Raw genomic sequence first — 14,290 nt, 5'->3', positions numbered from 1 at the left:
AAACAAACAACAACAACAAAAAGAAAAATTATTACAACAAAGTATTTCAAAAGTTCTGCTTCCTCAGCATCTTAAACACCCAAAACACCTCATAGATGTCAATACTTTTGGTATTGACCCCAGGCCTTGTTATACATGCTGTCTATTTTATTGACTTCTTGATGATCCTTTCCATTTCAGCAAAGGGGGTTCAGAATCTACCTGGTTTTCTACAGGATTTTCACTCTTTGTAAAGGTAAGTACTAACTTCAAGACAGACAACTCTTTTTTGTATAAATTTACCTTTTTCTTTTCTTGTAACTGAAGGACCATTAGCTCATGATTCCTTATTATACCACATTTTTGCTTAATTTTTTTTCACAGGCTTTATCAGAACTCATAATATTGAATAGTAAGGGACATATCTAGTCTGACATCAGAAAAGTTACAACTTTTTAATATTCAGCCTTATGTCAAGCAACAATATTTGCTTAAGTTTTTTTTTTATGGGGCCAAGATCAGATCTATACTGGATTGTCTGTCTTCCAGAACACTCTTAAAAGTTTACTGTCATTGCTGAGTTAAATGTAATTTCATTCTCACAATGAAGTGTGTGGCTACCTACTCAAGAATGAGATGCATGTCCTATTTATGTTTAAATTCTAGTAAAATATTATTTTTAAAACACAACTCTAAAGAAAATGTAGATTTAAATTCAAAAAGTGCTATTTGGTGGGACATAGAACACCTGTCACCCAAAGAAAATGTTCACCCAAAAGTATGCTGATTGCTTGTTCATGTTGTTGGGCCAAGACCAGTGTAGATGTCAATATCTTGTGTCTATCTCCTGTAGAAAAGATGACTCTACCCCTGTACAACAGCCATTATGCTTTTCAAAGCTTGGTGGGAATTAGGTGTTACACAACAGGAAAGATTAATAACCTGACTGAGCTATGATACATTGAAAATCCTGCATAAGGCCTTCAAATTACAGATATCCTCAAATGAACATACTTTTAGTGAACAGATACACCAGGGAGATGATTTAGTTCATGAGCCAGATCCTAATTCTGTGTATACACAAAAGCAGCTTTATGGCTGAAGGGTACCAACAGACAGACAACACTAAGAGTTGATCTATATCTTTGATAGCTTTAGTTATGATGTTCCTTCTATTTCTGTATGCCTGTCTGAACCAAGTAAGAGACTAGATGGATATTTAAATAAAGACTTGTTTTACTGGACTGGATGTTTAAATAAAGTCTTGTTACACTGTTGTCTCCTGTATATTCTGAAGACAGAAATTTCAAAGTGGTAAATCTGATTCTCACACATGTTGCAATTCTTAAAACTTAGATATTGGGTCACTTTCACAGCTCTTAGGTTCACAGTACAATTTTCTTGAATCAGCAGAAAAGAACAGAAAAATTGCACATTACCCAAGTACAAAGGAACACTACACAAACTCTGATGCCCTGCTGTAAGGTAGAAAAAGCAAAATGGATTCCACAGCAGGGCTTTCTCCTTACTTACATCTATGAAGAAGTGACTGCTGTTTTCCTTTCAAAAGGCTAATTGGAGCATAATTTTTTTTTCACATCTCTGGAGACTGGGAATAACAGGGAATCAGGGCAGGAATTACAGGTCATTGCAGAAGACCGTCTTCTATTATCTCTGCTTACATGGTGTTCATTTTTATTAGAATTGTGCTTAGTGACTGCAGGTGCTTAATGCCATTACATGATTACAAATCCCTGGACATTTATCATCTTTAAAACTCTAGCTGTTAAACTCTGTTCAAGATATCTGCATTCTTTTTCCCTTAAAAAAAATCAAGGTTTTACTACTGATGCTTGAAACATAGAAACATCTAAATGGCTAATAAAATAAAATTTTTAAAAATCCAGAAAATATCATTATTGTGAAACAAAATCTCTTGATATTTAATGACATGGCTCATTAGTTTTGTGTTTTGCTCAGACTTGACAACATTGAAACAGAGAAAAGACTGAAACCTAGTAGCCTGTATGCCTTGCAAAATCTAGACAACTTACCTTTTTGTTATTTTTGTTCTCTTAAAGTCTTTTAAAAATGTTTTTAAAGCAGCACAAAACACATGAGGCTGTATTTTCCTGCTTCGCCATTTATGCTTTCTGAGTAGTTGCACCTTTCAGTGTTACATTGAACAATAGCCTGCATTCACCTTTCCTGAAAAATCTGCAGGAGCAGGCAAAATACAGACATAACTCTCTGCAGTCATCCACAACATGATGTCAAATTTCCATTTTAACCTCATTTCAAATCTTAGCTAACAGAATATATATTTTTTTCCCCCTCTGGTTTAAATTGACTGCTATTACCTAACTCTGGCAATAGAGCTCTACAAAGGATGATGTATAAAGGGGAACGTGGCAGTAAATCACCATTAACATTATGAATGATGAATGATGAAGACTATTTGAAACAACTTTCTTAAATCACCTGGATTATAACCACACTACACTTTCCTTCATATATTCTTCTAAAAACAAAGCTTCCAAACCCAATTTATTCTCTTGAATTATAAACACAACATTTATTATTCCACCCATCTCTACTGGACTTAATGCCACAAATATGAACAATCAAGACTGGTTACTATTGCTTACTTCATAAATTAGTTGAACAAAAATTTATTTTCAATGACAAGTTTACTCTTACTGATTTTTATCTTGTTTCTTGTACTGTTTTTGTTTTTTTTTTATATTAATCTGAGCTATTCTTGTACAGGTGAATGGAATAGACATGTCTCATTTGGACGTTTTCATCTAACATTTCCTTCAATCAAACAAAATGATCTCTGAGGATAATTTTTATTTCAGTCAAAATTAAAAGATGGGTTGATTATTTGAAAATCTGGATCACTTCAGAGAGACTATAAAAATACAGTACATTTGAAAAAAGTCAACTACTGCTTTCTTTCAAGTGAAAAGTAAACTCCAACAAATATCACTAGATATGCCATAGCATGATTCCTGGGGTCAAAGTAATTGTCAGCTTGATTTCTCTGTGGCTTAGAGAAAGGAAGAGATTTACTAACAGCCTCAAGAAACCCTGCTGAACTAACTTATCACTGCAGTATATATATATTTGTTCTACAGTAATACATTTAAAAAAAAAATAGATATTAATTTCTTGTTTTGATCTCACAGATCTGTAGCAGATTTTAAAATACAAATCAGGGCCTAAGTCCTTATGAGACATTATTGTTTTTTATGGATATTAAAAAATAACTATGATTATACCTATTTCTAAGGCATAAAACACTTAAAATGAATGTTGTTCACACAGTTTGACTTTATCAGTGTTTAGCTTCACTTCCATTATCAACAGACCTACTCTGCACCCACTTCTGACCCACTATGGCAGCATGACAGTAGCCAAGTGTCTGTATTGTCCTAAGTGCTCCATAAGTACAAAGAAAAACTGTTTCTGATGCAGATCTGAGGTACAGGCAAAATGTACATAACCAAAAGACAGTAAGATGTAAGGAGATTAAACAGAAAATCCAGTATGTGACAAAGTGGGAAAGATGTCAACAAGTGACAGCGAGGGAGGACATGTACTGTCTGTATATGTGCCAGTGAAATACTATGGTGAGAAAAAGTGTAGAGAAAAGTTTTTATTGCCTTCATTGTTTATTGATATAAATTATGTATTTATATATATGATAGCACACTAAGGCTAATTCAAGAAATTACTAAGAAACTAAATAGAAATTACAACAAAATATTTCGATTCAAAATCTCAGAGTACCAAAGAAGAATATATTGGCTTCCTTTAAATCAGTCACCTTGCACATCTTGTTAATATAGAGGAAATTCTCTTCATTTATTTATTCTGCTCATCTTATTTGAAAGTACAAATCCAAAGTATTTGGAAAAACTAACCTTATTTCTGCTCCTAAAGGAAAGCTATGGTGACTACATCAAATGGACATGCTCCAGTGAGGCAGAAAGTGAAAAACACCTAAGGAGAAGTCAGTGCAGGTATCCTGGAAATCATATATACAAGCAATACCTTAATGTTCTAGTGTCTGACTTTCAACAGACAAATATTACAGAACTGGAAAAAAAAAAGCTGGAAAAACTACATAGAAAATTTTAATAAGATACTTCAGTTACACCTATTAATTTCCATATTTCAATATAAAATTGTTACTATTAATGTATTAATTAAATTGTTATTATTTTTAATTTAATTAAAATATTAATAGTGTCTTGTACAAATCCCAGGAGTACTTCATGGTTCAGGTATGAAGTCCTTCAGTTGCGAAGAAATTCTTACTAAAATAGCCACTATTTTTTGTTTTAGAATCTGTATCTAGATTTAAACCTTAGAAAGATCTTTGACAAAGACCTTCAGGAAAAGTTACTGGAACATTAATCATGGCTTAGGAGACAAAGAATTTCTATGAATCAAATTCTGACTAGAAAACAAAAAGAGGAAACAAAAAGAGAGAACAGTCTGTGACCCTTTGCAAAAATACCCAAAAAACAATAGTAAGGTACCTTGAAGCTACACTGTGTTAAGCCCCTGACTGTTTTAGTATATTTTCTTCAGTTTTGAAAGTGAAGTAATTCACACAGGAAAATAACAAGAAATTAGGGATGAGTAAAAACTCAACAATTAAAAATCATAAGAGAGATGGAAGAGACAATTATTTTCTGAATTTGGCCACTGCCAAGAGCCATAGTAAAAGTATACAAAACAAATCTAAGTTATGAAAAATTTAAAATTTCCCCTCCTTTATGCTATATTAGTGAGAACATGTTATTAAACTTCAAGATGTTCCATGAAATTTGCAACTGTCCCATTTCATAATAGTAAATGAAAGCACTGTGCTCTCATGGATAAGTGATAGAGGTTATGCTCAGATTTTAGAAAGACTCAAAGTGGGAATTCATCTTTACATGATAAAAATTTATATAATTAATGTTAAGAATCTTTGTAGAATCTAAATTGTCTGGATTCACATCTTAAACCAAGGTCATACTGTCTAGGATTAGGATCTTCTTAGGGATTTTATTTACTACACAGATCCTGATAACCAACCATCAGATCCATCACTTCAGTATTACTATATAATGTCTTCTAAAAAGGAATACTGCAGAAATAAACCAGACTGTGTATGACAGCAATTGGTTAGTTCTGGTTTCTAACTATCCAAATTTTTGGTGGACTGTTCTGTAGTTAGGATCCAGAGTAATAAAACCTTCAAACAGCAATTTCCCCTTTTTGCATTGTGTTTTGCAGCACTAGCTTAACTATCCAACCCCCTCTTAAATTTTATTATTGGTGCTTATTTGGCTGGGTATCAAGAGAAATTAGTGAGTTAGAATTGCGGAGATCGCTTAAGAGCTTTTGATTTTAGGGCAGAACCAATTATTGATGAGTATATTTTTCCAGCTCTGACAAGAGGGTTAAGTGCCTTGATTCATGTTTGCATTCATACAGCACCAAGAGACAAAAAGATAAGTAGTGCAGATTGACTAGCTGAGACAGGGAGAGAGAAAGTATGTGCGTCTCTCACAGGTTTTTAAACTACACACCAAATAAAGGAAATTCCTGGTGTGTGGACACATAAGCACAAGCAGCATCAAGATTGTCCTGCGTTTTTAGGCACATTGCTAGTCTTGGGGCTTCACAGGTCTGTTTCTCATTAACTCTGACAAATATCTACAGATGCTTTTCACCACACATGACTTTTAATATTAATAAATTCCTATGTATGAAAATTGCTAGTTATGCAATTAATTGATAATTTTTACCTCAGTCCTTCTGAAAATGACACATAATATACGTGTTAAATTAAGGACTGATTTTGAGATGGAGGAAGTGGAATGTAAAGCAGAATTAATTGTATTTTAAAATGTTAAAAATATATTCAACTAATGGCATGGGTCTTTTAACTTCTTTTTATTTTATTAAGAATGTTTCTTATCAAATAATAATTTTGTTTCTTACATTATGATTATTTTCTAACCCATTTGTCAGCACAGCAGAGGTGTTAATTGCAAACTACACAATTTTTCCTTCTTTTTAAAAAGAAGCCCCATTACTACCCAACTAAACCTATCCATCAGATTTTTTTCTTAATACAGGTAAGATATATTTCAAGTTTTTCTCCGCACTGTAAGTATGAATAAAAAATTTTGCAAGGCTGAGAGAAAGACTCCATTTAATCAAAGTTCTTCAAGAAGACATATTCCCAAGTGTATTTTTTCCTTCCTTATAATTTATCCTGTACCTTATGTCTGGCACTATAGAAGGCAAATATTTTTTAGAGCTTCTAAAACACCTCAGGCTGAGCCTACGGCTACAGATATGTAACCATATGGTTCCTTAATTACTTAAATCACTATGCAAGGCCTATGTGCTAACATTCAAGATACATTTCACTCTGGTGTTAGCCCACGGGGACCCATCTGATAGACATCATCACTTTGGCATTCCTTGTTTTTCTTGTGTACCATTTTCTTTGAAGCTCTCTTAAAATGTAAGGGTCATTTCTCAGACAGATACCTACTGACTAAAAACTGTGGGGTCCTCCTGCTTGAAAACCTTACTTTATATGTCTGAATTTTTTGCTTTTTGAAGTTTTGCACTTGATATAAATCTGGCAAGAGTGGAAGATTGTGTTAGCTTTCAAAGAGACTTTGATAGGCTTGGAGAAATGGACCAAAAGAAACCCCGTTAAGTTCAGCAAAGGAAATATCAAGTCCTGAATCTTCACAGCAGCAACCTCTAGCAAAGCAAAGGCTGGGGAGTAACTGGCTGGAAAGCAGCTCTGCAGAGAGGGACTGGAAGGTTCTAAGGAGCAACCAGCTGAACGTGAGGCAGCAATGTGCCCTTCTGGCAATGAAAGACAACATCACTCTGCGCTGCATTAGGAAGAACTCTTCCAGCCAGTCCTGCTCTCTGCTCAGCACTGGTGAGATGTACCTAGAGCACTGGGTCCAAGTGCAGAACTCCCCAGTACAAGGTACATGGGCATACTGGAACGAGTTTGAATGAAGGTGAAGCAACTGGAGCATTCAGTATATGAGGAGAGGCTGAGAGAGATGTTCATCCTGGAGAAGAAAATGCTTACCAGGATCTTATCCATTGGTAGGGATTACATGGATTTATATGAGTAAAGAGGACAGAGATAGACTCTTTTCAGTGGGGAGCCAATGACAGGACAAGAGGCAATGGGCACAAACTAAACCACAGAAAACTCCATTTAAACATAAGAAAAAGGTTTTTTTTATGGTGAGTGTGATCAAATACTAGAGATTTGCCCAAGTTGCCCAAGGAGGCTATGAAGTTCCATCATTTTCATAACTTGACTGGATACAATCCTGAGCAATGTGCTACAGCTGACCCTGCTCTGCAGGGGCTGGGACTGCAGACCTTGGGAGATACCTTCCAGGCTCAACTACTATGAGATTGCTGGATTTCTTTGATCTTGACCCCTGAAATATGAGTGGAAAACAAATTACACAGCCTCTACCTAGTGAAAGAATGAAAAGAAATTAATCTCTCATAAAGAAACAAGAAGACTAATTGAATTTCATTAAAAAGAATAAAAAGCAAACATTCTTACTTTATTTCAAATAGATCAAAGATTTTGACCTGGGCCACATAGTACATTACAGTTTTGGTGCAAACCCAAGGAGATGCTTTTTCTTGCATTTTTCAAGAACAGAGAATATTCACCTTTATATATGCCATTGTATCCTCCATGGACTTCTCCAGCACTGGAGATTTCTTCAACATGAGCCCCTTGGTCAGACGTAAAGTATACAAGAGTTTTGTCATTCAGATTATGCTTCTCCAGCACATCGAGAACTTGCCCTAGGAGAAAAAAAAAAAAAAAAAAAGAAACAAAGGACAGCTTTAAGAACCACAGAATGAACTAGGTTGGAAAAGACCTTTGAGATCATCAAGTCCAACCTATGACCTAACCAAACACTTCCTAATCAACTAAACCATGGCCCTGAGTACCATGTCCAGTCTGTTTATAAAACACGTCCAAGGATGGTGATTCCACCATCTCCCTGGCCAGACAATTCCAGTGCCCAATCATTCTTTCAGTGAAAATTTTTTTCTGACATCTAACCAAAACCTGCCCTGGCACAGCTTAAGACTGTGTCCTCTCGTTCTGTCAGCTGTTTCCTGGAAAAAGAGACCCACGCCCACCTGACTAAAACCACCTTTCAGGGAGTTGTAGAGAGTGATGAGGTCACCCCTGTGTCTCCTGTTTTCCAGGCTAAACATCCCCAGCTGCCCTAGCCATTCTTCACAGGGCTTGTGTTCCAAGCCCTTCATCAGCCTTGTTGCCTTCCTCTAGATGCTAGAGACTAAATGACTTTTTCATTAGCCTTGGCACATATAAATATTTGTGTCCCTTTGCCTTTTTGAGACCACTTTTCACATAAACTCTCTTATACTCAGCAATAGGCACATGCAGCATACTAGGGCACAACCAACAGGGCTTGTAGCAATCAGGACCATGACTCAGTTGCTGCAGGGTTTCTTGAAGTACAGTATGAGAGGATTTGTGCACATCAGAGAAAAGGGCTAATCCACAGAGAGCAAGTGACTTTTGGAAGCAGTTGCTCTCAATCAAGGAAATCTCTTAGCAAGAAGATTCAAGCCACTGAGGATATTTAGTAACACTGAGGAAAGAGTCTCAGCACGCAGAGTAGATCTCGCAGTTTGGGGGTAAAGCCTTGCTGCCTAGCAACCCATAGAGGCAGCATGGCAAAAATCTCAGTGCTAGTGTTAGAGTAAGACAAAAAAAAAAAGTAAGAGAATGCATGTCACACCTTTAAAGTATGTGTTTTCATTATCAAACCTAATAATTAGCCCTTAATATCTCAACATACGGAAAAACATCAACTAAACTCAAAATATGCAAGGTAATAAACACACCCAGGTGCACACATTTAAAAGAAATACCCACAGGGATATGTCTTGTACCTCTTAGGCACCACAGGCTCATGTTTCATTTTCACAAAGGGCTCTTCACACTACTTTGGCACTGTGGAGGGGCTTGCAGTTATATAAATTGCACTGAAACCTATTTAGACTGAATTCTTTAAAGTGTGTTTCTGTATGAATGAAAGTGAAGCTTCTCTTTGTAACTTGCTCCAGTGGGTTTTATACTGATTAGGAATCTAAAATTATTGGTCCTGGAAAATCACCAAAGCTTAAGAATTTAATTCTTCACATCAGCCTGACAATGAACCTGTCCTTTAGGGATCTCAGAACATATAAAGATAATTCTGTCTTCACAACTATTTTATCTTTATTCTTTTACTTAAGCATCCAAGAATGGTCCAATTTGAATGTTAATTTTGATTTGCTAACCTGACCACTAAGAATTAATTCATCATCTGATGCCCAATTATTGTGTCAAAGAGGATAAGAACTTTGAAATACAGAGCCTTCTAAATGGTTTTCAGATCACTGTTTCTGCTGCTATGCTCTTTTTCTGGATAAGGAATAATTACCTTACTTTATTGCTACTATTTCTAGTTGCCTCTTAATGCTATATCATTTTAAAACTGTCTTTTTAAAATGGTTGACTGTCATAATTTTTCAAATGACTGGGTCAAGAATAAAGGAACATCAGCTGCTAAATTTAAGTAAATACCTGTTGGTCTTGTTTGTAAAGTAGGAGCAAAGAAGAAATGTAAGAGTAGGAGAATTTGTTTATGTAAATTTTGAAGCCTCGTGGGAGTTGAAATTTCCCAACAGAGCTGAGAAAATCTGTTACAAAGGCTGACATTTTAAAGCTGGTGGGTTGAGGGAAAATCACACAGATCCTTCTGACAAGCCATGCGCTTGCTGCATGAGGTGGATGGACTTAGTGCCAGAAAAGAACGAGGCAATTTCCCATTGGCTTCTGGAGCTGTTTGGAGAATGTTCTTGTTAAGTGATTACAATATCTCTTGGAAATGTGTCAATGATGATAAAAATGTAGAGTACAAAGATAAATTAGTAAATTATATGTAGGTATTCAGCCACATGACCTTCAGAGTTCCCTTCCAACCTACATCAAGTTATGATTTTATGATACAATGACAATAAATAGTATTGTGCAAAGAAATATATGTGCAGTGATGTGCCCAGCAATATTTTTTTTACAGACCTCATGTTCATGATGAAATTGAGCTTTCAAATTAATCTTGTATATAAACCAAAATAAAAATAAAGAGAGACTGGCACTCAGTATATAACATGATCTCTGGTGATCAAAGGCATTGGCAATCATTCAATAATGACCACTTTGATTTCCCAACTAATTTGGGAAGACATGAGAAGCAATGAAAATTGTCTCACTATCACAAATAATTAAACTTAAAATTAAAAATTAGTATTAAAATTAAATGTAAGACATTATAAAGATTTTTAATGAGGTTGAGTAACTAGTCTTTCTCTGAAAAAAATATTAAATACTGACACTCAAACATGTCCCATTTTAGAAAAAAACCCAGCCATATAAAATGCATAGAAATTCTCATCCATTGTTAAACTCAATGGTAAAACTTCCATTTCCTTCAAAAGGATTTTGAAACACAGAGGATTGCCTACATAAGGTTTAACTAACAAATGCTAAAATGACAATGTATCTTAGCAGCAACATTTTTCAGTACAGATGGACTAATAGTGGTAATTCAAAAAACAGTATTGCCAGAGTATGGCAGTCACAACACACTCATAAGCAAACCTTCCATTTCTATTTTGATCCTGAACACTAGCACCTACTAGAATGAAAATTGTAAATAAACAGCAAAGTGTGTGTTACCAGGAGATAAGACAAATTTAAGTGTATTTGAATGATGTGACTCCCGTTAACACAAGAAAGACTTTAAATTAAAATACCTTGCTCAAAAGTCACATTCTGAAAAATTAACTGCTGTACTGATCTGTGTGGATGGTACCAGTTATTTTTTTTCTGATTTGAACAGAACATATTTGGAAAGACAACATATCCAAGTCAATCTAGCTGATGGAGCTCCATAATTTCTGCAGCTATTTAGCAACTAGAATTTCAGATCAAGCTACTCCTACCACTGCCATTATAGGAATGTATTCTGCAATGTAGGTGACTAGCATTGTAGCAGACAAAGGTGTTAGATCATTGGATATTTTGCTTCCATTTATATATTTTAAGATACAAAACAGATTGAGGGCTGTGTTAAGATGTTACTTGTTTTAATTAGTACATCAGTGTTCCAAAATTTAAATTAAACTTCTTGTGAAATATACTGAGGAGTGCTCTCTGTATTCTACTCTCCATTCTTGTTTCAAGCTGTGTAAAATTATAAAGAATTGTTTCATTCTGAATATGAAAATGCCAATTTCAGTGGAGTGATAGCCATGTGAAAGAGAGAAGAGCAATTGACTCTGTTCTTCAGAAGGAAACACAGCGCCATGCCGCTTTTCAAGTTCTCCAGCACAGCCTGAATGGTAGCTGAACCAGCCTTGCTAATGATGACCATAATTACTGAGTTTTGACTCATGTAAAGCTCCTAATGTATGCATCTACAAGAAGAGATAGGGTTTATAAAAAATCACTATTCATTTGTAAACAAGGTACAAACACTGAAAAAAAATAATGTGTTTACAAACTTGCTACTGATTTGGAAAAGTATTTAGTCAAGCAAGCATATGAACAAATGCATTTTATTCAAAAATTAGTTTACTGACATTTCAAGTCAATGGGAAAGAAATATTATTTGTATTAATACAAAATAATTTAGAGTATTGCTGAAATTGTGAATAAGAAGCTAGAGGAAATAGAATACCTCTGTGTAATCTAGGCATTAGAAAAAATAGCTTCTACTTGTGATGAAAGCTTTAAAGCAGTCTGCCAGATTCAAAGAAAAAACATGTTTCAGAAGGAGGGTTAAGGATCTGTCTCAGGAAGAGACAGCTGACAGTAAAGGAAATTCCTAATAATGTAACACTATTTTCCAACTCCAGTAAACTTTCACATGCCTCTCTTGTATCCAGAAATTTACAGCAAGACTGAGACAATTATTGAACAAAGATTCCAATAGATCAGACTGGGAAAATAAGCCATCACATCACTGCCTAGAAGAGGCAATTTGATTGTGTTGGTGTTTTATTGGTTTTTTTTGCTGTTTAGAATTTGCTACTGCTGCTCATGTTTGGTTTTGAATAGCATCATTAGCCAGAATCACAACTTACAGTCAGCTCCAGGCATTCACCTCTGTGAGTGGCAAGCCTTTGAATAAATGCATAAAATCCTAAAAATTAATGCTACATGCATAAGTATTTGGAAGCCCACATTTCCCCCAGAAAATATATTGATGCCTTTCAACTATATACCCATAGGTTTACCACATAGTAAACCTCTTGGGAGCCCCTTTCTGCTACAGCAGTTTAAGGTTTTGCCACAGTTAATCATCTCTTCAGGGCTCAAAGGCTAAGATTTTCACCTTATGAAAACTTAATGTTGCAGCTTCTGCATATCATCATTCACAAGCTAACAATCACTTTAATCTCTATGTTGATTTTCTGTGATGAAGAAAAGTTTCTTCACTTTAATGTACTGATCTGATTACAAAATCTACTGACTAAAACCTTTGTATTAAAACAAACTTATAACTAAGATCAAGACACCCCTATTTTAATTTTAGCTTTTGTACATTTCAGGTTATAAATATGCAAATGTTCCCATAGTATGCTCAGAGCCATCCAGTTTCCTTTGATAAATATGTAAATCAGCTTGTCTCTGCAGTGGGGAAGTAATTATCACTTTCAGACCTAGTCATTGAGTACAACACTTGAGGTAAAGATGAAAAATAATAAAACCATTGCAAGCAACACAAGAAGTGGCTGCACATATGATGAACAGTACATAAACTCTACACACAACTTGTTTAACATTCAGAACTACAACACAACCAGTGCAGAGTGGAAATTCTGGGACAAAGCATTAGAATGTGCTATGGCACATTATCTAGCCAGGCAACAGAACATATCCACCTTCGAAGACAACTGATTCCCATAAGGAGGACATCAGCATATGAACCTCAAAGGTGAGAGTGAATACTAGGTAGTACAACTCTGACTAGACCAGAAAATAGATGCATAACTAATCACAAAAGGTATAAGGTTCTTCCTGCAGAAAGAAAGTAGAGTGCACATTCAGTATAAAGCCTTGAATCAGCACCACTGCACTACTATTTCTAAAGTTACACAATGGAAACAATCCATACGACAAAATCTTCTCCAAAAGTACATAGCTGGAGTCTCAAATGTGCTAAGCTCCTGCTATGATAGGTTAGTGGGATCTTCAATGTCAACAGGAAATTCTGCCAAAAAGTAGCATCTGGTTCTGAAAAAATACATCTATATTAGTGTTTTGATTTGTAACAGGAATGCATATTTACAGTAAATCCAATCATGGGCAGTTAACATATTTATGTTTCCATAGCAAAGCCCTCTTGGATTTTGGGACCTGGATTTCTTTCAAAGTCTTATTTCAAGGCCAAATCCTGGGAATGCAACTGAGGCACTCACACTACTAATGGGCATTCAGTCAGGGACCACAGTAGAGCTGAAGTGGATTTCTAGTGTCTTCTGGTATGCTGGCTGTCTTTTTCCAGCTCAGAAGACAGTTCAGACCTGCCACTGTCGGCAATTTTAAACATTGTAGGATTGAGGAATCCTCCAATGGAAGTCTAGAGCAGGCACAATCCAGCTCCAGCTGTATATGCTGTAGATACATTGAAAGTGGGATTTACATACAGTGTACACAAAGCACAAAGTATGGATTTTCATATGCAGCTCACCTATCTTAAGGATGTGGCCCCAAAAATTCTCAATTCTTTTCAAAATGAAGTAAAGTAAGGCAATTGCCCCAGATGTAACTAACTCCCACTAGAAATCAAGTAAGAAGTTCTTAGGTCCAGATAGTCTGTAGAACAACAGTTCTCTGTTAGATTCCTCTAGACTCAGAGTGAGACAAGTAAATAAGCAGAAGCGCTCAGAAAAGGGCAGTCTTTTAATCAGAGAACAAGGCAGCTTTGGTGTGGTCAGCTCAGCTATCAGTGTGAACTTGCTTTTTGTTTGGATTTGGACTGCCATGTAGCTGTAAACTTCCAAATCACTTGTGACTGTTTATACAGTTTTATAAGTATAATGTGTCTTTCAGACCCTCAGGATAAATTTTCAGCACAGTGCACAGCAGATTAGGTACGCACACTTCTTAGCAGCTTTGAATAAATCAACCAAATTTTGACTTATG

General features: G+C 35.5%; 1 protein-coding gene across 4 annotated transcripts in view; it reads right to left on the bottom strand.

Moving 5' to 3' along the window:
- Positions 1-14,290, bottom strand: part of STS (steroid sulfatase) — a 107,261-nt gene that overhangs the window by 32,443 nt on the left and 60,528 nt on the right. For all 4 annotated transcript variants that reach the window (XM_066545337.1, XM_066545341.1, XM_066545338.1 and 1 more), the window contains exon 8: positions 7,720-7,857. In XM_066545337.1, the coding sequence (XP_066401434.1) occupies positions 7,720-7,857 (138 nt within the window). The remainder of the gene's footprint in view (positions 1-7,719; positions 7,858-14,290) is intronic.

This window comes from Molothrus aeneus, chromosome 2 (assembly GCF_037042795.1).
Source record: "Molothrus aeneus isolate 106 chromosome 2, BPBGC_Maene_1.0, whole genome shotgun sequence".
NCBI lineage: Eukaryota > Metazoa > Chordata > Aves > Passeriformes > Icteridae > Molothrus > Molothrus aeneus.
Note: the sequence above shows the minus strand (reverse complement) of the source record. Positions and strands in the feature narration are given on the sequence as shown.